Below are 25,234 nucleotides of genomic sequence, written 5' to 3' on the forward strand. Positions count from 1 at the left end.
TCAACTGAAGAACACAAAGTCATCGACTGTCACAACTTTTCCCTAACAGATTATCCAACGCCTTGGCGATTTATCAGACGCCATTTCTGGCCTTGATAATTTGAATGTATCAGAAGAAGATAGTAAAGCCATGGCTGACGGTGAGTATGATCACTCGTATATCTTGAGAGTCGTATACCAATCATGTATAGACTTTGTTAGATATGATATATATTTGGAAGGTTTCCAATCATTTATGGACGTTCGAAGTTTTGATAGATATTTGGAAGGTTAAGCCTCTTTTAAATCTTTAACAAACTTTTTATCTTCTCGTGATTTGCGTTGTGAGAGAGTAAATACCAAGCAAACAACTATTTTGTTAAATTCAAATAATTCGATATCTTTAAATACGATAGATTAAGACACAATTATATATTCTGTTTTGATGCTGCCATGCCATTTCTTACAGAGATTCAATGTACCTATCGAGAATTTTCTCTCTTTTGAGTGACTAGATTTGTGTAGTAAGTTGCAGCTTATAGTGTGGGCAAAACAATTTATCACCAGTCTATATGTTTGTAATTCCTCTACATTTGGTTTGAAGTCTTTTGAGCCCAATGCTTTCAAAGAGGATGTAGTTAAGGGGAAATATTGTGTTTCTTTCGTCGTTGATACTAAGGGTCATTACATTTTGTAGTGATTAGAAATACCACAAACCTTCACATCAACTGAAGTCAAACTCTAAGTTGATATTGACATGGTCAACTTTTCACGTGCTGACTTTATCATCCACTTACAGCTATACTAAAGGTGACGGACGTAGTTGTTGAAATATCTTCTTCTTCTCCCACCGAAACCGAGAACAGCAACGATGCAAGAGATCGGGTGACAGAATCTGTCCTGAATATGGCTGATAAACTTTCTAAGTTTGTTTTGCGCAGCACGAAACCTGGCAGTGGTCCCGTGGTATTGGACTCACGATCGCTTCGGTTAAATTTAGAAAGTGATTCGCCAAACGAACTTAGCAACTCCTCCATAGAAGTAGGAGATGGTAACGGCTTCAGTCTGCCAGCAGCAGATAAACTTTTCCACAACCTGTCGTCTGGAGAAGGATCGCTAAATAGGATAGTGAGTAAATCTTTCGGCTATTTACAGTAGGGTTGACATGTTGATGCCAAAGTACTTAAGACGACAATGCCATTTTGAACCAGCCAACCCTAATCCTCTGGATGCTTATTATTTTCAAACATAATACACATAAACATTTAACATAATAATCCTACTTTGAATATCACACAGTCTCCTCTGGAGGCCTGGATGGCTAAATGCAATAACGTTTGCAGGGAATATTTGGTTTAGAGATATTGTCCGCCGATTATTTCCAGTGACACTAAAGAAACTCACATTTTTTGATCAGCACAAACACGGGTATATTACGTTTAACTCATTGTTTTACAGAGCAGCATTCTGCACTTTTCGTCTGAAGAAGTACTAAACCACCAAATACTTTTTTTAGTTTTATGCAGTCAGTTTGACAGATTTTGCGATAAAGTATCACCATTGTCGTTGATAAATCGTCACTGCCGCTGTCACTCCTTTCATCAGTCTGTTTGAACTTCTCTGATAATACACGTGAAGACATCTTTTGAGTCGTCATCCAGTGCTGGACCCCAATGTACTTCTCTTTGATAGTGTGACGTATGGTGCTTGGGGGTCAACGTAGGATGCTCAAAAACAAATCGCAGATTATCCATTTAACTGTTGGGACTATCAGAAAGTTTCTGACTTACTATTCAATGCTAAGTTCAAACCCTTGACAATATCTTTATGTAGTTGGCTCGTTTCGAGACAAGTTTAACCAAAAAACAAAGCAAATACTGCGATATGTTGTATATCAAAAAGCCTAGCAATTATTATCTTTGGCGCAATCCAATGGTGGGAGGATTATATACGTAAGGCAATAAAAAGCTTGAGAAACAATTATTTAAACTCTATTTTTCAAATCTAAAATTAAACACTTTACATATCACCTAGAGAGGTTTGGATTTGACTGGCAAAATCTTAATTCTCTTCACTAATAATCTAGAAATGTGTTCCTCATATAATTTCATCGATACATTGAAGACTGATAATGTAGGCGAAATCCCATTCAAGATGAAGCGATTTAAATTAGCAAGGTTTTTTCAACATCTGGCATTTGCATGATTAATTCCTGCTAATTGTCGTACTTAAAAATTGTCGTACGTCACTTTGATGACCGTTTACTGTAGGAGTGGACCTCTTTATCCGCGTGATTTAGCTTATATACAGAGAAACTGTTCCCTTCATTATTACAGGTGACTTGTTTCAAACGACGATCGCTGCAACGAGAAAATGGTGGAAATGCCTCTTCGCTGAACGACATTCTTACGTTGTCTTTCACGGACAGAACAGGCAGTGAAGTGAAAGGTATTTACCATAATCAACGCAAATGATAAATAAAACTACAAGTTTCAATTTTCCTGTACGTACGTGTACGCTTTTTCATATATCAGACAAACGGGCGAATATTGGGGTCGCAGTTGCACTAACGAATCTCTCTGTGAATGATAAGGGTATCACACCATGAAGAAGGTAGTATTAGACGTATATCATTTAGGACATAAATTTGTGTCCTAAACCCCAGCGTCGCTCACGTTGATTGGTAGGTCTTATGTCCCTATGCCCCATTTGCGTTCATTCATTGGCTGCCTATATGTCCTCAAGTCTCATTAATATTTACTGTTCCGAATGCAACTCATTCATTGGCCGCCATATGTTCTTGTCCTTGCCTCACTTTCGAGTGTTCCTTGTCTCGTTCTGCCATGTGCTCATTACTGTAACCTGTAACGCATCTGCGAGCCTAGGCAATCATTACCAGACAGCTAGAGCGTAGTCGCAACGTTTGTGAAGACAAATTTGTCTTCACAAACGTTGCGACTACGCTCTAGCTGTCTGGTAATGATTGCCTAGGCTCGCAGATGCGTTAGTAATGAGCACATGGCAGAACGAGACAAGTGGCACTCGAAAGTGAGGCAAGGACAAGAACATATGGCAGCCAATGAATGAGTTGCATTCGGAACAGTAAATATTAATGAGACTTGAGGACATAAAGGCAGCCAATGAATGAACGCAAATGGGACATAGGGACATAAGACCTACCAATCAACGTGAGCGACGCTAGGGTTTAGGACAAATTTATGTCCTAAATGATATACGTCTACTGGGACATTATAAGTTAACTAAAAGCACAATTTGTCTTTTTCCTCTTTAATGCCTTCAAATTATATTCATGCGCTGTTTCTAAAACATAGTTCGACTTCCAAAATTTAACAAATTCTTGGCGGGGGTGACGTTTTAAGACGTCGGCATAAGCTTTTACGTCAATAATGTCCAGTGTTCTGCTAATGATTACATGAAAGTTTTCAACAATACCACCAGCCTGCATATTGTACAAATATACTTCTTATGAGACAAATATAGCATGCTTCTCATTAAAGAAACTGAGAACTTGCATGTAACGTTTTCCTGTTTTCGTCCTTTAGTGAATGATACGGGAGAATACGTTCAAATAATGATTTCCAGTGATCCTCAAGGCCCTGACAAAAGTAAACTGATGGAAAGCATCTATCTGAACAAGGAAGATACAACGTATTTTGGTTCACTATTTGAGGTTGGTCCAAAATAGTACAAATGTATTAGCCACGTTGACTATTTCATGTAGTTTGTTAGCTGGGTAGGCAGGCAGGCAAGCAGGCAGATAGGAAGGGAGGGGGAGAGGGAGATAGGTAGGTGGGTAGATAGTAGGTAGGTGTACATCACTGTGAGTGTGCATGTTTATTATCAGTTTGTATGAAAAGAGCGACTGCATGCTGTCAATGATTCTTATGATGCAAAAAAGTAATTGTCCATTAAGAAGAGATAATACATCAAAACATTATCTCTCGGCACTGGCCCCTACCACGTTCTTTGTTTTGAAAAAGATAAGTTTTAAATTATTGAGAATTTTTAAATAGATTTATGAATGATACAGACGTTGGAATAGTGTAATGTAATCTTTGGATAAAGGAATATGCATCTACTTGGTCTGAATGCATAGAATCACAAAATCTCCCCAACGAAATATCATAAAGAACAAGTTCTAAAAGTCATATTTCAGACGTTGTCGCCATTGTTCGAGGATATAGTGTTATTCTCTCTCCAATGTACTTCTTATGCATTATTGCAGATACCAAAATTGTACCACGCAGTTATCATCATGCCAAGAAACTCAGTGCCTCTGTTTTTGAATACTACGGCATACGTCTTCAATGAAATGGTTCAGTATTCGGATCATTACAGTGGTTACCAGTTCTCTATTGATGTCCAGTTCAGCGGAACCATTCAAGTATTTTTATCCCCGAGAACTACTTTATGAGGACCGGGAATACTACATGACTTTTACTATTCCAGGGAGTAAGTAGAATAAACTGTTACAATGATCCCAATAATTATATGGGTATGCACAAAACATGACATTGCCGTTGCATATGCATTTGAATACGAAAGTCAGAGCCGGAGATGAAACCACATCTGGTCAGCAACTGTTTCGATTTGCGAGAGATAGTCATTGAATTCCATGTTTATCGTTAACCTTGCATTTATTGTATGTATTTGACGTGTCCTGTACATGATACGAGAAATTTATTCATTGATTTCAGGGCACTTTTTCAGAGCAGTACTACTTGGCTCCGAGGAACATGATCATATCTGTGGAATATGTGTCGATCATGTTGATAGCCCTCGAACAACAGCAGACGCGTTTACTAGTATGCAGATAGAGTTTCTTTGATCTTCCATCGTTCCATTGGGTAACACGTCCTCTTGCTTTGAATTTGTAGGACATGATGTGAACTTGACAATGGATGTTAAGCAAACTGTGTGTACTTCTATGGACGAGCAAACTGGTGCCTGGCATAGCAATGGTTGTAAGGTACACCATTATATTGTGACTTAATCTTTTATTTGAAATATGAAAAGACAGAACTGTGCTGAATGTTGCATTTTTTTCAAATAAGAAACATTACCTAACTGTTAATCTGAAAAGCTATATTACATAAATCAGCTATTGTTATTCAATTAATATGAAGCTTTGTCTTTCTTACTTAAACAAATTGTTGGGATTATTTAAGGTTAAACTGATAGCAGTCCCTCTACCTGGTGGAGGGTCCGCAGACTGACCATTTTAGGACGTTTTTAATACGTGTTAATGTCGAATTGAAAATATGAAAATATATGAAAATTAGTGATAAAATGATCGAACTGGTACATTATGGACGTTTTGTTTGCATTCATTCAAGGTATCACCTACGTCCAGCATGACTTCAACCTTGTGCCTTTGCAATCATCTGACGGCGTTCACGACCGGATGAATCCACAATGATATCCTAACAACAGGTGAGAGAGAGAGAGCATGACGTGCAAAACAGACTGTACATAGACTGTCATATAGATAAGCATATTCAGCACTTGCATTGATATAAAGACTGAAATGAAAAAGTAAACGATACATATTTGTATGAGGAAGGAATCAAATGAAACTGGCTTATCAAACATAACGTGGAGAATATATTAAACTAAACTTATATAGGTCAAAACTTGAAATGACAAAAAAGTCTGTAACAAGTCTGATCTCCCTTATTTATATTCACAGCTCGAAAATTAGAACTGCGAAGTACTGGATCCGTGAACTGGCCTGTTTCTGTTGAAGTATCTGCCTTGAAATTCGCCACGGAGTTCACGTTAGTGACACGGAATACCTAATGACCGTGAAGTAGGATAGTCGCTGATACAGTGAAACATTTGATGTTTGCAGTGTGAATTTAAAGCATTTTGTGGTCATGTGAGAAAAAGAACCTCACACACCAAGGACCTGCGGCTCTTGTGAGACAAAATATCCCAAACTTGTGTGAGAAATCTGACACCAGGTCCTTTGGTGTATGAGATTCTATTAGTATCACTCGCCAAAATCACATATATTATTAAATACACTAACATTTCGATAAATCACATCAATTACTCATCACTTAATTCAAATAAGTATTCTAAGTCATCAAAGACAATGATATTGACCGATGTGTTTCGTGATGTGAGGGTTGCCTTGTATACCTATGTAAGATTAATTTTATATGCACATACTTATACGTAAAATATATGTTACTTATATTTTAATATATCTGTGCAACACTTTTTCAGACCAATAAAATCATATGACTTTGCCCGTCGCTAGTACAACGACACTCAGTTGCAATCTCAATGACCCCATAATGCATTGTAATGCATTCGAATTCAGATTTGAGTGGACAATTTATTGAGCACTATATCAAAGTCAAAGTCATTTCCAGCTGTGTTTTATTAAATTAGCCAATATTCCCATCATAGCTGTGATTAATTTACCGTTAATGAGTTTGTCTGTGATTTTACTATTTTTTCTTGCGTGGAATATGGCTGTGTAAATTTTAAAAAGCAGGTTCCTGGCACTGTAAGAGCTACGACACTGATTATGTTACATTAGCCATCACAATCAGTTGATATAGTTCCATGAACTCCTAAAGTTGTATCTTCGAAATATGAAGTATAAAAGGTTTTATCTCTGTTTTTCTCTTTTTGTTTTTGTTAATTGTCAACTATGAGAATTCTTTAAGATAGAACTCGCCCCTGGGACAGATATTCGGACTCTCAAATTTCTACATATCTCTGATCCACCCCTCGTGGGGGCTAATTTTAAAGCTCTTGAGGAGCGTAAAAATTTCACCGTCTTTTTAGTATTTCGAAAAACCAATTTTTTTCTCCAAAGAGTTTACACTGCGATGGTGGCCATTTTGAATTCAAATATCTCAAAATGTTGTTTAAATTGTTTCACTAGTTCCAAAGTTTTCACTGTTACCCCATCATTTTTATTATTGATTCGATAATAGAATAGTTGAATGTTTCGTTTACGAAATTTTAAGCAAAAGTTTAAATCTTTCACATTTTATCGCACACTACTCTAGATGTGTTGTGGAAGTGAATCTGGTGTATTCAGCATTTCATTGAATGTTATCAACATAATCAGTATCACATATTCAAGAATAAAGTATTTAAGCCACCCTCAATTACGTAGTTGTGTTTTGTGTGCTGTGTAAAATAGTTCATGCACGGAAATCGAGTGATGGAATGATAGAATACACAAAACTAGTAACTCTGTAAACGCTTTGCTGGCGTTGATGAGGAATAATTATACCATCTTGTTTACTTGCAATCGTGGGTTGTCGTTTCGTGGATTTCTTGTCGAAAATGATGTTCAGTCTCGCCTCCTTGATTTCTTTTGGCAAGAAAACATTGGATCAACGAAGAAAATTATACCTCCATCAATGAACGAGGCCAAGGACTCGTTCATTTACCATCTCGTGTCAAGTCATTTTATCTCCACTTTGTTCAAGGATCTATTCCGACTATGACATTCCTATTTTCCGTTTTGACACAGACATGGAGAAAAAGAGTTTTGTTGATCATCATTTCAACCAAGTTGTCGGATCTACCGACCATTAAACTTCTTTTTTCACTTGATGATTTGACTCAACATAGCTGCGGTTGCTATCCGTCTATCGTGTAATTTTTACCATTATCATCATCATCATCTTCACCAGTCTCTTAATACTCATCGCTATCATCACCATCATCCGTTTATAAACACGAGATCGTTTGTCAAAATTTCGTTGTTATATTTTGTGCATGTCCTGTGTACAAGCGATTCGTCACACCTATCTCAGTGCATTCTGGATTTAAAGGATAGCCTTGAGAATGTTTCAAATTACTAAAAATACAAAAATTGAAAAATTAAACATACAAAGTTGCCGAAAATAGATGTTTTATTTGCACGTTTTTTAAACCTTTTTTTCAGAACATTTTACAGTGCAGGATATATCGGCATTTACCTCTAATTTACATAAAATATACCGTCATTCATTATGCAAACGTACAATACATGTCAATGCGAGGGTTGTACAACAGGGCCTGCAATCTTAGGGATGATGACCGCTCAAAGCACGCCCCCATAGCCGATGAAAGTAATTGCTCTTGTTCTCAAAACACTTAACCCCTTAAAGGTATACTGTCACCTGTTCAAATTTTGCCACAGTTACCATGGAAAGAGAAAATCTAACCAATCACAGATTTAAGCGGGTGGCCGCTTTTTAAAAACAGCGCCCTCGCGTGGGCATACAAGGAACGCCTCTTTGACAATACATGGACATATTTAGATTACAGTTGACTGTATACCTTTAACATAAGTTTGTAAGTTAAAATCCGACGATTAAAACATGATTTGAACTTTACCTTAACTCTATAATTAAACTGCTACAATAGTTGTTATTCGAAGAATTAAACTGCCAACCTATTTCAGACGTTTCATAACAAAAATCTGAAAGGTGATTGAGCTTCACGTCACGGCATAACTATGGCAAAATTATGGTTAAGGCCAATCTGCGCACGACAGTCGAAATAAGCAACGGGATCATTAGTCAAGCGCGTTGCTCTATCATCAAAGGCGCCTAATAAATAGAACTGTGAAAAATATAATTGAATATCATTATAAATTACACGGTATAACATTTAAGACGGTGGACGGAAATTATGTTTGCTATTTACACTATGCCTCTGTTATGCGTTTGGTGGACCGCTATATACATCTGAGAAAAACGCTTAAAGCTGCAATGTTTTGGTTTATGCAATAATCATAACGAGTACTTTGTGTTGAAAACTCGAAAAAGGTACACGTTCCTCCACATCTTACTGAAACTAGAACCTCGTGTACATTATATACACAAAATTGGAATTAATTTGGGAAAATCAGGTCTTCATATTTTTCAAATTTATATTTCTCAATTATATTAGGTGCCCTATAGCTGAATGTTGCAATATTACAAATTACTCATACAAACAAGTGTATAACATATAAAGAAAAGCAGATGAGCTTACATTTACAGATTAAACGGACATTACTTCACACCACCCGTTTATCCCAAATTACTTTGATTCGTGTAAAATCTTTTAAAACCTTTGTTTTTCTCTTGGAGTTGCGATCGCTTGTATCAACCCACATTCCTGTTTCTTCTCACATGGAAATTTTCTTTGTATAAATTTGACAATATCCCTTTAAAAAGGCAGGTTCTTGGTTGACATCGACGTTAATTTTGATAAAAACTCCAGAAGTACTTGCAGATTGCCAAGCCGATACCGATAGATAAAACACTTTCTTTATTCACTCCTGTTCCAGAAAGCTCTTGCAATTCGTGGATATTGCAAAGATCGGTTTGACAACACTCACCGCACGTGGTGACACCTATAAATATAGAAAAAGAATCGTCGTGTTAAATCTGCGAATCTTTCCGGACCTGGACTCATTTAGTATTTTTCCATGAAAAATACTAGACTGGTATATGAAACACTAAGTGTATTATCATTAATCAGTAATCGCCATGTCAAAAGTATTCTTTACTCGTTGAGTGATGTAATTTTTCCCGCCAAAATTTCAGTTCAAATTTTACCGATTTTTATGAATTTTTATGAATTTTTATATATTTTTTAAATAATTTTAAACAAAATGGACATCACATTTCATCGGCTACAGTTTTTTATCAAAATATTGGAAAAATTCTGAAAAAATTGACTTGGGAAAATTTTTAAAGGTGACTAAAATTGACTTTGGCGCTGAAAGAGTTGACAGTCCGCTCCACTTTTGACGTATTTGCCAATCTTTTTGTTCCCTAATGTCGTAGACACAGTTTCTTATTCTGCTCCCTTAACTATGACAGTATAACCCATGTTCAAATTGTTCAATATCAGCTGGTTTGTGTAATGTCTATTGTTCTTGTCGAAAACAGAATTATAGTCTGGAGTAGAATTCATATGTCAAAGTAGTAAACCATATTGTAAAGAATTTATTGCGATCGCAAGGTTCACAATGTATTCTACCATACTCATGGACGAATTTTAGAAAAATCGGTATTGGAAAAAACAACAAAATATGAAGATACGATCGATACGATCTTTGCTGTGTTTCTGTCGCCACATAAATGTTTCTCTAGAAATCTGTCTTGCTCCTTACACTTATGACGTAACGCTGAATCTAGACTCTCACAGGCCCTCGTTCGCTTCACGGCCCATCTCTTGCCTACAGTATAGTGCTATGACTATGTCGGTTGACTATAGGCGAGTGACGCAGGGATTGCGAATAGATGGCAACATTGCTCAATCTCGCGAAACTAGGATACACCACAGTCCTTTCAAATAGCTGCATACGGGTAGTTAGAGTGTCACTATAGAGACGAGATAACGTTTCTAGTCTGTGCGCCTGATAAACTTCTAATGACTAGTTTTAGGAGAGGGGGGAGGCTGGCAGACATGTATTTAAGCTTACCTGTTGCATTATAACAGTGTTTCAACAAATTACACCGGGCAGGGGTCGAGCATCTGCGAGTAAACATGTGAATTGTTCTTGATGAGTCAATTGCAGCACTTGTCTGTGTGAGAAAAGCGAAAACAAATTACGGTGTAATTGCGGTTTAATTATTCCATTATAATTTATAATTCATAAGGCAATAATAAAATAGATTTATTTCTAGTTTTCTACATATGATAGTTGTAATTTGTTTAAATTTTGATTCACCAAATATGTTCAGATGACGATCTAAGTTTACCTCACACACGCTGGGTTCAAGTGTAGAAGGCGTGCATTCGGTGTCAGGTTCAACCAAGGAACCAGTGCGACATTCCCCTTCTGAACTGAGATCACTGCACTGAAAACATTTCAGCGAGATCCCGGGGCCGACCGCCAGTAGCAAACCTGTGAAAAATCAGTTGATAATAAATGATCACTAGTAATTCATATCGTCTAATTAAGTGTATGACGTTGTAAGCTTTCGTTCTTGCACGGGGTCAACATTTTGGGTTGTTTTTTTTTTTGTTTTTTTATGTTAGGCCTAAGTCTGTCTTCAGAGACCATCCTCTTCATAAAAATATGAAAACGTATACCGTGTGTCGCTTCAGAGAAGAGTGTTTATAGAACACTCGATATTTGTTATTTAGTTTTTATCATCCACATAAAGCAATCAATTCGGCTACTTATTTGATTATATGTACTGTTGTTATTGAGAGAGAGAGGGGGGAGGGAGGGAGGGAGGGAGAGAGGGGAGAGAGGGGGAAGAGAGAGAGCACGTACAGTATCTGTACTAACTTACCGAGTAAGAGTGGAGCAAGCAGCGACCACATTCCAAACACCTCTGCAGGTCACCAATGAGAATGAATATATAAACCCTGCAGCAGGTAAAAGACATGCAGTAAATAGTAAAAACAAACTCAAGCGGAACTTCTCTGAAACCTTCATGAGTAAAAGCACTTGGCGCTAAAAAACAAAGTTACTGACTTTCAGTGGGAAGCTGTTGAACGAAGAGTCACGTGACCATACACACTCCCCTTCCCGGTTACCATTATACAGTAGGATAATCCTGCAGTCTTTGAACTCCGTTTATTTGTTCAGATTCCATTCATATACAGCTCAAATATAGACACAAAACTCCTCGTCCTGACTATATATAGTGCGCTGTAGACCCAAAGCTGGGTGTATCATCAACAAATCTGGTATTATATTGTTGTAGGTGTTGACAAATAAACGCGATACAAAGTTCCTATTCTTATATACATTACGCACTCATTGGTTTCCGGGGACGCCTCAGTGATACGCACACGCGTGCCGAACGCTAGAGAGGCTGCGTCATTTATGTATTTACGCGGTTCCCGTATTACAACCCTGGACCAAATACATGAATATACACCTATAGCTGTACATAGTCTCCCAATGGATTTGATACATTTGAAAAAATCCCTCAAAACATGGGTGGAGTCATAGTCTCGTTGAACTACGTGGATTACATTTTAAATGTCTTTTATGTCAAAGGACAGGCTGTCTTTGTGCGTAGCGTCTGCAGCCTATCAAAGCTGTCACTATAATTTGGCGTAAGTAACTAAGCTACGCACTGTTTAAAGAGATCTTGTCACCAAAGAATAGGTGTTGTCCGTATGCAATCTAAAGGTAGCGTTATAAAGTGTAAAGGTCTGGCGACCATCATTCGGGACTGGTCGCTGAGATAGGAGCAAAATTACCTGATTCAATTCACAGGTAATCAAACAATAAGTCGATCACTTGATAAGTCAATCAACATAAGTGGATCAATCGATCAGTCAGTCAAGTAGACAAGCAAAATATAGATAGTGAATAAATGCATAAATTAATCAATCAATGATAAATAGTAGGTTACCGTTGAAAAGATCGGCATTTATCATGTAGGTTTCACCGTCTAATAACGTTTTATATCGTCCTTATTATGATAATATTGCTGCCAAATAAGAATGTTGTACCTCTCATTCATAAATTAAATTCAAAATTTTGAGTGTTAATACTTGCATATTGTGCAGAAGAAGACAACTTAATGGTGTTTCAGAGCTTGAATTTGAAGCGTTCAAAGCTCTAAGAATTGTAGGCAAGAGTTAATCAGATCATTGCATTCCGATCACTGACAATTAACCAAGGTCTTCACAAACAGTTCGTATATTGTTGAATTACCCCACACCGTCGCTTTTATGCGACTTTCGGCGTTGATGAAATATTGCCTACGGGGTCAAGGATCGGTGTACCTCGTCGGTAAGTGGAGAGCGTGAAGCAACACCGTGACGTCGACAGCGCCGTGTTTAACATGTTTCTGTGTGTGTGGCGTACGTTTTTTACTAACACGATGCCTTGGTCTGCTTAATCTTGTCACACAGACAGTGGATATACTATGACAACAGAATGTTAACGGTAAATTAGGTTTCAGTCGTGCATGCTGAGATGCCGTGTTACCGCTTGGTGTACTGTGTTTGTACAAATGACCCCATGAAACTGAACAGTGCATTCGTAACGGCCCATGATTCCTCTTATCGTAATGTGGTCACAACCGCTGTCATAAACATTCGACAAAATACACAACAAAAATAGTAAATACAACAGACTCTGTGAAAGACGTACATTAGCTTGAGAGGTAACTCGGCTTTGAATATAAGGTTTTTGAATAGTTAACATCAGAAATATTCACATTTATTTCATTCAAATCTTAAGAGAATACTGAATTGGTCGAATAAAACGTGAAACTTGCTGATTCATCCGGAGATAATTTGATTGACAAAGACAGCTGGGCTGTCGCCATGGCAAATACGTCGAAAGTAAAGCGTCTGACGGCGCAAAATGTCATAAACATTCAAAGTTTCAGACCTAGACCTGTTCTACGATGAATATACCGGTCACCCTTCTGGAATCAGCCTGGTGATTCGTTGGTCAAGGATTTGCTGTAGCCAGGTGTGTGTACGTGTAACCTTCAGTGAAATTGTTGGCGACGTTGCGGTGATAAAAGACAAACGAATTAGCGAAAGGAATTTGCACCTACTTTGTCTTTAAAGCTGTATTGCCGACACTTACGGGTTACACCAAATACACCAGTTCATGAAAGAGCCTTCGATCTCCAGATTAAGAAGAGAATTAAACTATCGTCGACCATGCGATTACTGTAGCTGAGTTGCCAGGTTAAGATTGTTTGGGCATGCCGTGATTCACCAACCAAGGCCTTTGTTCCATTATAACACAAACTGCCCGCAGTCCTAACGACGAGTCAAAAGACGTGTAACAAAGACAAGCCGTTGCGCGGCCAGACGATAAAAAGAGACACCGTTTTGACCGACTGAAGAACCGGTGACCTATTTTTCTTTTCAGACAGCAAAGATTATATTCACGTGATTGTCGTATAGTTCTAAGCAGAGAGAAATGACCTTATAGACGGTAATTTATCTCCGCCATATTGTAATACACCACCGAGAAACGATTACCCGCAAACAAAGAAATGTGTTTTCGCTTAATTATATCAGAGACCCTATGGAGTCTATGGTCTATGGTTATACATGCAGCATTGCTGCCTCCATGGTTTTGTGAATGTGGATTTTCCTTCATGGAAGAGTAATATTCTTTATGCAGTTATCGAGGCGCGATGGTGTTTGAAAGACTGCCGACCAAGATTCGATTTTCAACTTCGAGTTTCAACTTCGATTTCAAGTGATTCTGACCCGGGATTCTGACCATGTTTTCAAACGATTCTGACCAGTTCGTCATCATATTATGTCTTAATGTGTTTTTCCAAAGCAATCTTCCGCCACCGGGATCCTTTGAAACGACACCAGCAAATGTACCATGTATTGGAATCGTTGATCAAAGCACGGCCACACCTCTAAGTAGATTCGTCGGAAGTTATGCTCCTTGGGACGGCATGAATTTTACGACTCACGAAGTCCAGCTATAGTGTAAGCCATGAAAGAACCTGGCGTTTCATACATGTTGTCAGATGTGTATCTATTGATCAGACTACCGCCAGAATCTAGATCGTGCTTCTTCCCGCGCGCTTTATTTTCAAGTGACCGCGTCAGAACAAAAAATTGAAGCACGCTTATTCAATGGTTACGGGACTTGCTCTGAACCGCTCATTTCATTACACCTCAGATGACTGCCAAAGACAACGACCATTATGTGGTTAACTGTAGACCTTACAGCGACAAGCCCGAGGGTCTGGGATTGTACCTCTGTAATGACTGAACCATTGAGTTTATGTAAACAGCGATGATTATTTTGTTGTGTAAGAAACGAGCGAAATGTTATTCTTCAACCGTCACAGCCGGAGGGTATTGCATTCCAACGTTTGGTCAGTCTGCGCAGCCGTACTTCAATCGTTACAACTCAGCATGCATTGCATCACTCCAACAATAAATAAAACGATTCTTTTAGCAATTATCATGATTAGATAAATACCTTTGGGCTGCACACAAATATCTGTTTGACTCATTAAAATTGGGTATCTTCTTCTCAAAACACAGAACCCTGTGAATTTTTCCTCAAAAATCATTCTTCAATTTCCCAGTAACCACTTGTGCATATATTACTATGCAATTATACTGGTAGCCTTTGGAACGTCACTCCGCTATAGAAACCTGCAGTCTTGCTTTCAACTGTGATATATAAATGTAAGGTTGTTGTCAACAGCCCTACAATATCAGCTATTTTTATGCATATTTGTACAATCCGTATCATTTGTCACATTCCGACTTTAGATCCTTATTTTGCCACACGTTTGCACCATGTTCTTGTTATTTAATGCAAAGCTGTCACTGTATAGTTCTTTATTCTCGACCATGTTTCTAATGATGTTGTTTTTAATCAAATAGGGTATTGTCTTGTCTCATTAAATGTTGTAATTTCTTCGTATTGTTTTTGGCTCGCGTGTTTTCGGTAGAAATCTTAAAACCATTTCATTACGGTCATAATTTTGTGGCTTCACGGCCCGTTTTTCCCCGTTAGGCCATTTAAATAAAATCCTTTGTTTGCCGTCCTTGGATTTTTGAAAAACTTACCAGTCAGCCTGGAAAAAAAAAAACAGACAAAAAACTCAAGTGTATTAACATTAGCTCAGTTTTTATTTCTATATGTTGGAAATATTTTTATTTAAAATAGTGTTAAAAATGTGTTTGTTTTTTAATTTTCTGTGAAAACCTATCAGCATGCGGACAGCAAACAAAGAATTTTATTTAAAGGGCCTTGTATCTTTCACGTGACTGTTCTTGTAGCCTTGCTGGTTAACTGTACTCGAGAGGATGGAAATTATCAGAGCCTTAGCCGACCGAAACCTCATTCTGTATCAGCATACCTATACAATCGGTTATTATGTCGCTATGAAATCATACATACGCAACCACCCCCCGGCTACCCAAAGTTGTTCAGCGCCAACTTTGAGTCGACAATGACGTAACCAATAGAATGAAATGAATTTAAACAGCGTATCCATAATGACTGCTACGTTTTTTAACTAGTACGCCGAAGAACATGTATGTCAAACTAATGCTGGTATAGCGCTGGTGCCGCACTCGCTTGGTACATGCCCGGAACAATACAGCGTGATATTTTGCGATACATAAAACGTGTAGCGGGATGTTGCGATATAAAAACATGTAGTGCGATTTTTGCGCACGGTAATCGAAATACAGCCAAACCTCATCCCCTAAACACAGAAATTGCGTTTACCATGCACATGTTTTAAGGATCTACGGCCCCCAAATCACAACAGGGCTTACATGCTTGTAATAAAGCTACCTCTGTAGATGAACTTAAACGAATCAAGAAGTCTATTAAACATGGGAAGTTAACTGTACAACAGAGAGTAATTCCTTTAAAAGTATCATCAAATCACGTTACCTACACTGAGATCAGATCACACAAAACCGGATATGATAAACCTAATACGCAAGTGCATTTGGACAATCGTCCTGAATACATCGACTTAGCGGATAATCATAATTCGTATTATTAAGTATTCATTAACAGGAGGGGTTAATCAACTCTGATGATTCGTTATCTTGTCTCTGTTTGTAAAGCTCAGAGTTTGTATGTCGCATTATTTGCTCCTGTCTCAGGGAATTGTCCTCACTCCTGTCTTCTGTTATCTTGTTCTCTTAGGATGAAACGTTTGCTCCTCTCTCTCTCTCTCTCTCTCTCTCTCTCTCTCTCTCTCTCTCTCTCTCTCTCCTATAGAGGGTAATAGTATTCATGATTAATCGTGTTACATAAACGTGCTTTTGATAATTATACAAAATATTGTTCTTTGCGAAATGCTATATCATGTTATGGCCTAGGATACGTGTGTTCATTATTGAATAGGCCTTTACATATGATGGCTCTTTACATCGCTCTTTATAACAATAGGCTTTCTAAATATAGCGATTGGATGGTTTGCATTGTTGAATGGCGACGCCTATATGAAGCTAAATCATTGTCGTAATACGCCAGCGAATGATATTGCTGCTTTTATCAGGATTATTGTCATCGGATGTGGAATGTAGGACATGGGAAACGTGAACCTTTTCCTGATAACAGGTGAACTTGACTTCTTTTGTTTTCTGTGTGTCACAGCCCTTGAAATATCGTTTCAAAAAAGTAAAGATGCATGTACATATCTGTATGCGTTCAGTCGATGGAGGATTATAATACCACGTAAGCGCTCGGTGTCAGTGAAATTGCAGTGTAATATTTCATATTGATTTGATTTTAAAATTACCAGTTTTGCTCACTTACATTTTTTCCGAATCCATGTCAGAATAAATGTCTATGAACGACAAGAAATGTCAATGGACTACAATATCGGAGATCTACTCTATGCACGCAGTACATGTCAGGCGGCATATATTCGAAATGTAACGCCATGATTATTATAGATACACGCTGATGACGTTTTACCTGACGAGGCACAATGGAGGTCAAAGGTATCACCACACAACGCAGCTCAGCGAAGTTCTCTCGCAGTAAAACTGTTCGATATTGCAGCTCGCTGTGTATCACTCTGTCCGCGTTTGAAGTATCATACAGTTATAGTTGTCACCTATGATGAATACAATATAATACATAGTATGTATGTTTAAAGTTTAGATTGTCACATCCCTTTGCCAATCATGTGTTTGCTGGAACACAAGTGAATGTAATAGTTGTGTGTATTATTAATCCACTGCCCGTTGTAATTGACTGTAATGACAGAATACACAATATATATTAGTTAATGATATACCTTCATCAGATTTTCAAGTTTAACAAGAACACAGATCGATTTTGCTTGAAAGCTCTCCTTTTCGTTCGTTGATATGTTGTGTTCAATGCACGCCGATCACTACCAACGTTTATGTTTTTAAGGATTTGACGCTCAAGTATTTCCATTGGCCATTGCCGTGGTAATGTACGGAGAGCTGGGTTGCGTAATGTTACGACGACCATCGTTGCGTGCTATATGCGGTGAAAATGGTTGCTAATGTTTTGATGGTGGAGCAACTGCTATTCTGCAGACATAATGTTACTAATTTTGCCCGAAGCCTTATTTGTACTGAACTTTAGCACAGTATCGTTATATTTAACAGCATTTAAGTTGCATGGTATACCTTTAACCGATTCAAAATAAAACAGTCATATGCAACTCAGATATAAAAGTACATACTAAGGTCATGGCATTGACCCAATGACATTTCATTGAATGCATAACAATGTTGAATACATACAGTGCGCTGACCACTAAAATTCTTGTTTTAAAACGAAGGCAAAGGCAGATGGTTACGGTTGAGGAGTGGACAAGCACGTTTACTCAGATTCCCCTCGCCAATGCCTGTAAATCAGCCTGTGTAATTAAGCGAAAAATCAAACATTTGGTTCGCCATGTACAAGCAGATGTCAAATACACAGAACACGACTGATGGTTGTTCGCGGGGTTTTTAGGCTGTGTAGTACTAGATCATTCAGAAATAATTCAATTTGGTTGTTGTTTTTGTTGCGTATATCGTCAGGTCGACCACTCCTGTTAAATATTGTTTAGGTCCACGCAGCATGCCTTGAACGATTATTCAAATTGAACAAAATAATTGGCTCCAAATGCCAGTACAGAGTCACTGTGCTAAGAAGAGCGCTGATATACGCATATGCGGACTCTGTCACTCGTTTTGTGAACATTTTATGAAGCTTTACTTTTGTTTGATGCGTTTTTAAATTGGTCTATCGCGATTATTATTGAATACCTGTTATGTTAGTACAGACGTTCACGAGCTAACGTTCACTGGAGTATTTAGGGTCAGTAACGCCGCCCTAATTGACCAATGAAAGAGTCTCAAATGTTGATACGCACGGAACTTTATTTCAGCAATGATGTAGCTCCTCCCGGTCAATAACAGACGAAAGCAAACTTTGCATGATATAGTGTACGAGGCGAAGTCGAGTACATACAAAAGTTTGCTTGACAATCATGGAATGAGTTCATAATGAGCCGGAAGGGGGTACATCATTGCTATTATTTTATAGTTTTGGCAGTGCGAGTAAATCAAAAATAAACGAGACTACAACGTTGGATAATCGGATATATCATCAGTAATAATTTTGGTGATGACGTCATAAAATCACTGGTATTGACAAAGCTATAACACGATATGATTCAGTTTTGTTACCAGAAGTGTATAACATACACATATAGCGTTACGTCTTTTTAATGAGATAATTTATATTATTTCATTCTTATCAACTATTATTTCATTTCTTTTTAATGAGATAATTTATATTATTTCATTCTTTTCCAGTAGTTTTTGTTATTGTCCCGTCAGTAACTTCCCTTGAGTGTTACTCATGCGATATAGCTGATAGCGGATCACGCTGTAGGACTGACTTCAAGAACGATCGTCAATTTCAAGCCCTTTGTGATGATTCTTTTAACAACGCTAGCTGTGTGGCAAGTAGTTTTTGATTTAAATCTTTGATGATTACATGCAGCAGACAACGAGATATGATTAATAAGCGTTACTTACATGTAAATACGAATGATAAAGGTACAAAATAACATGTATATATTTTAAATGAATCGATATAAGTCAATATGTAATATCTGGCAATGCAGTCACCCCATTATTACAAACTTAATGTCCTGTTGTGAAGCGTAGTATTACATATTATAGTCAAAACAAGGAACAGTGTGCCATAGGGTATGTGATCATTTGCCTGACGAAAATGATTTCCTGCCTTGAGGGTACATAGTCCCTTGTTTTGGTTATAATGTTTTTATTACATGCCTCTCTTAAATAGTTTTTAATGTAGTGCAGTGTTAAATTCGAACAAGTTGAAGGGTACAGACTATTAGGAGTACAAGGGACGAAAGGAATGTGTAGCAGTTCAATGCAGAGCTCTGTTGACTCATGTACTTTTTGAGAGTTTATTAGGCATAGCTGCTACACACTAATTGATCCCTGCATAATACATAAGTTATTTCACTGTTATTATTTTGAATATATGGCAGTGTACCCCTAGAAGGAAAATATCAAGATTCCGAAATACTCACAAGGAGAATAATACATGTGTTTGCCGGTGTCTTCCAGGTTGCTAGACTGGAGACAGAAGATGGAGACGTAGTTTCATTTTTCCGATCCTGCCTCGATAAGTCACGATGTTACAATGAATGCAGAAAGGATGGTGATGGTGCGTATATTCTCTACCTCATAGATTTCGTAGCACCATCCTTATTGCGAGTGTCTTCCTCTTTTGTATCTAACAATAGAATTATACCTTTGCTAAAACTTCACTGCTTACAAACATGTCACAGATAGTGTATTTCCATCAATTGGATTGGACCTGGCAAAACGATGTTTTAATAATGAAAATCTTGTCTTTCTAGGAAATTATGGCTGTGTCGACTGTTGCCACACGGACCTTTGCAACGTAGGAGACGATTGTAACCGTCTGCAGCCGAGTGTTGGCGCTATTCTTGTCATCTCGTTGGTATGCTCTACTATACTTGTGTTTTCAACGTCTTGCTAGGATAAGTACGACCAGTATGTTTAGCATATTTAGTGAAATTGCATGGTGATTTTAAAAGGTTGTTCAGGTACTTACATTACTTGAAACACAGTGCCAATATAGCCAGTACAAATTGGAATTTTTACAGTCAAACTTATAGTAATTGTTATATTTCAATGTTATTTTCACATGGAACTGTGATACACGTTCAAGTCATTCACCTGTAAGGAGTTTTTATAGAAAACTACGTCAAATATTTCCGTAAAACTTCTCTGATCGGAAAATTATAAAGATGCGGTACCAAATTCATATACATCCACTTTTGCTTTGGTTCGTCAGTGTCCGACTCAAAGGTCTAACACATTGGTTTATGTGTAGATACCATCAAACAAAACTAGAGAGAAGGTCGGAATTTGAATTCTTGCAACATTTTATCTGACAGCCCTTTTACGCATATCCGAGCAAATGAGATGTCCACAGATGTCCATAGTAATCAAGTGCCAAGAAGTTTTCTTACTTTCTTTTTTTTTTGGTTGGCACAGCACTGATCATTCTGACGATTGTCAAAATTTCCGATTTGTAGAGCATTACAGCCATTCGTACACTTTGTGTTTTGTATTACTCTAAAGATGCTTATTTAGTATTGACATTTTGTTGATGGATAGTCTTTATTAAAGTGCGAAAGTTTTCACTAAATGTTTCATTTTTTTGCATATGGACGTATAAATAGGATCTTTGTGTCCTCTGCCTCGTTGTGTCACTATCATTCAAATGGAAGCAATGACTACATTGCAATGCCGTTAACCTACACTTTTTACTCCAATTACCAACAAGTGTGTTCTCATGGCCTGTTGTGTGATTTCATAGCTGTTTTATGTCATTCATATCATCTTGTTTTTTGAAGTCAGTGCCACAATAATTGGGCGTTCATGCTTTGAGCGAAAAAAGTTACAAGACTGTTTTAAAGTTAAAAAACACAATTAACTGATTTCAACCCATCATACCCATTGTTTTGAGAAACAGACAGACAGACAGACAGACAGACAGACAGACAGACAGACAGACAGACAGACAGAGGGGGAAAGGAAGAGAAATGAAAAAAGTGCAAAATAACCCAGAACATGACAAAAATGGAATACGGGAAGTGGATAAAAGGAGCACAACCGATTAAACCAAAACACTAACTTCAAAGCAATTTATGCGTACGCCTTTCCTTATATGCTACCTAATAATCAATTTCCATGTGTACATTAATATATCTCATTGATAAAGTTTTCTGAGACAAGTGCACATGTATCTTAACTTTATTTGCATATCGGTGTGTACGCTACCGGGTACGCTAACTCTTTGATACGTCGGGGATAAATATTTTGACATACGCCCTCAACGGTGTTATTCATTGTCGATTAGGGGCTTTTCATAATTTGCAAATAACTTTGCAAGCAAGATTGTTGAATGTTTCCAATACTGTCACTTCAAAGTGTTAAATGCTGCAATGCCCATACGCAAAACTGCATTTTTCATAAAAGGCATCTGATGATTGCTGAATTAAACTTAAAGAGCTTAAACACGAAAGGGTGGCTGTTTGCGTAGTTTTGAAATCTCTGGTATATTTTTATGCAATTATGGGATAATATATACCAGGAGACGCAGAACCTCAAAAAGTGGAGACTCTACCCTCAAGAAACACGAACGGGCCACAATTTTTAAACCTGGAACTCTGGCACCAGCCGGAATGAATGCATTTTTAATACATTTGATCGTTCTCTTGTTTGATCGGCTGTTTTAATTTCTTTTGTTTCCACTTTTCGCCAGCGAGTTTTAGTACTGATGAAGGGTTGCACCCGAAACGTCTGTGTGTTTTTATTCTCTGCGATTTGTAAGTGTTTTATTTCCCGCTGGTCGGTCAGTATTTTACTGTATTTGTTTTAACTTGTTGCAGTTTTTATCCTGTGCCGGTATATGTGTATATATTGTTGTATATCAAACATTTTGCCTAGTGGGTACTACTGTGAAGTAATTCGTTTCCACTTATACAACAAAAGGAAATGTATTACATTCAACATTTAAGAAAGGCGTACATTTGAATTTTATTTACACGAATGGGAGTACCAACCTACAACCCAGTTAGGGATCATGGAGCGTTTCGATTCAACCCTCTTTCTTGTTTTGCGTTATCAACGTCGAAAATTGTAGTGAAGACTGTCGTAAAGTCTGCATCTTCAAATTCTCGGAGCTCGACCACATTTACCCCGTCGCCGCCTTCAGACAATCTTCCTAAATGACCACGTGCGGTTTCAACATCATCTGGCTTATATTTTCGTGGGTATCTCAAAGGCGAGAATAGATTTGAATTTTTTTCTTAGCCCCATGGACGACCATAGTGTAAATGTATTTCCTAGAGTATTGTGTTGGATTGACCCTTCATGACCCTAACTAGATATTCAGAAGATCGCCCTCTATCTTTCTTAACACCCTCTGACACAAAGGTCAAGAAACGTCTTGGTAAAACAATTAAAAGGTTACAGATTAAATTACACCTACGCAGACATGTTTTCTTCCACTGTCTTAAAGCAAGTAGACATGCCATGTGGATCTGACAAACACTCCAGTCAAAAGTAGGACTGTAGGCGCACGATGTCAGTTGATGTCCTTTTTGACTTGCCAATTATTTAGAGGACCATTCTGAACGTAGTGCTTAAATATTTTTAGTAGAATTTAGTTATTTTCTTCGTTTACTTTGAACTTGATTTACCTCGACTCTCCTGCGTAGACAATGTATGACCTTGTATTTTAATCTCTTTATTTACCCGTTTTTCTCCGCTTCTTGAATAAACCTATCCTAAACTAAAGCAACTGAGGGTGGTTATTTCTTGGTGTGGTTTGCACTTGGCGGATACAAAAGTAACTGGACTCCGCCACAAGCATACGCTCAACAACTCTAAAGTAAAGGACTAAAATCGATTAAAAAAAGGTACAATGGTACACAATACCGTAGCAATATTAAATAATACTGGATCCCAATCCGAGCAAATTTACAATTCAATGAACAAACCCTGTAAATTAAGTCTAATAAGTCCCATTTTACTAACAATTGGATACTGCTAAAAACGACATCTTGGTTGAGGAGGCGCTGCACCCAACACAGCGTATTTTGCTCAAAAGTATTCAAAATTAATTAATTTGTTAAACAAAGATTAAAACAATGGTTGGGTTCACTATTTAGCATTTCAAACAGTCGTAAGTTGTGTGATTAAAAGTGTTCGTTTATGCAAATTTATGCAAATCACCCGATTCTTGGCTTCTCGTTTTTCCACAATTTCCAAATTTCCAAAGAATTTAACTCCACATGGCCGGGTCAAAGTTTCTGCAATTTTCACACTATGTTTTTTTAAATACTGTATAAAACCGACTATTCTGTTTTGCAATAAAATTCTCACATTTTGAATAAGAGGCATTTTAATTTTGCTAATTATGTTGTTAATCACTTTTTGAGTGTCAGTCTTTCAATCCATGCCATTTTAGAATGAGGATAATTAATGAAAAATAGGATATACGTTTTTTCTACATATACTCTTCTTTCACGTAAAATATCAGATTTCAGAAAATAGTGTCAAGTTTTTGAATTAAATTAATTTTTATCATTTAGACCAAAATTAATGTTTTTTTATACCAAACATGCACCCCTTCATCAGTCGAGTAAACAATTGCTACCATACTAAACTTTATATTCTCTGCTTTATGAAAACATATAGTATCAGGGGGTTAACTTATCATCTTAGATAAGAAATAGTCCTTTGAAAAAAAAACTGTCGGCAACATGCAGCTCAACCTTACAAAATAAGATTTTGCTGCATGTTCTTCAATGCGAATCAACGTAGGCCGATCTATCAGGTAAATGCATAGAAAAACAAACTTACGACTGTTTCACATTCAATGCAATTGACATGCACATTGCTTGCTTTAACCTTCATTGTTTCAAAACTATAACATCCACAAGGACATATCACAAAACTCCTATTACCAGTTTATCTTTGTTCTGTGATCTCGCGAGCCTTTGATTGATGCAAGCAATTTGGAACACATTAATTTTTGAATAGAAAATGGGTGATCGTACAGATAACGATATATTTGCCTTTTTGTGTAATATTAGCATTTTGCATACATCCGTCGTATTACGTATATTTCAGAAAATATCTTGTCAATTGCACCCGGCAAAATCACGTTAACGTCCGGCACGGAAAAATGTTAAAAATTTAATTCATAATTTCTCGAATTTTCGTATCGAAAGTTGTTGAAGGACGTGCACAAGATAATAAATATTACATTTTAGGGAACTTTATGTAAGCTATGGACAGATAATCTTAAATACAACAATTTAAGCGTGCCAACTGATTATAAATTTTATTCAACCCATTACAATAAGTGATTGCAAAGTTTTGAAGACAACTTGTGTTTGTTAATATAATTACCATTTTGCAAACAGAACGATACTAACAGCTATCTCAATAATCGCATTCTGTGTAACAATAATAAGCAAGCGTAAACATGATAGCAATCATTAGCGTCTTATATTGTCTGCCTATTAAACATATCTCACGAAATTGTTTCAGCCTGCAATCTTTGATTTCCTACAGAACAATAATTACAGAGTGCGTTTAATGGTTTGCCCACAGTCCACTGTTATCAATGGTAAAGGTAGACCATTCTATAGTATTGACAGTGAAAAGCTTAAATTATTGCCCACTATGAGGGTGACATTATTCCATGACCATCCTAAATTTA

General features: G+C 37.3%; 1 protein-coding gene and 1 long non-coding RNA gene across 3 annotated transcripts in view; one reads left to right on the plus strand and one right to left on the minus strand.

The window, feature by feature from the left end:
- The window catches only part of LOC139118367 (uncharacterized), an 82,501-nt gene extending 68,764 nt beyond the window's left edge, over nt 1–13,737 (minus strand). The window contains exons 1-6 of one of the 2 annotated variants that reach the window (XR_011548689.1): nt 13,494–13,644; nt 11,256–11,331; nt 10,716–10,861; nt 10,436–10,538; nt 8,328–9,358; nt 7,953–8,128 (exon numbers count right to left, since the gene is read on the minus strand). Coding sequence is in view for 1 of the 2 variants with exons in the window: in XM_070681666.1 (XP_070537767.1) it covers nt 9,204–9,358; nt 10,436–10,538; nt 10,716–10,861; nt 11,256–11,286 (435 nt within the window). In the remaining variant the exon portion in view is untranslated. Of the gene's footprint in view, nt 1–7,870; nt 9,359–10,435; nt 10,539–10,715; nt 10,862–11,255; nt 11,332–13,493 lie in introns of those variants that run through there. The other variant, XM_070681666.1, reaches the window with a different exon arrangement.
- A 3,092-nt stretch (nt 13,738–16,829) lies between these two features.
- Nucleotides 16,830–23,267, plus strand: LOC139118336 (uncharacterized). The gene is made up of 4 exons (XR_011548683.1): nt 16,830–17,014; nt 19,243–19,391; nt 20,032–20,131; nt 20,328–23,267. It is a non-coding gene; the product is annotated as an uncharacterized lncRNA (long non-coding RNA).
- Nucleotides 23,268–25,234: the final 1,967 nt, after the last annotated feature.

This window comes from Ptychodera flava, chromosome 2 (genome assembly GCF_041260155.1).
Source record: "Ptychodera flava strain L36383 chromosome 2, AS_Pfla_20210202, whole genome shotgun sequence".
NCBI lineage: Eukaryota > Metazoa > Hemichordata > Enteropneusta > Ptychoderidae > Ptychodera > Ptychodera flava.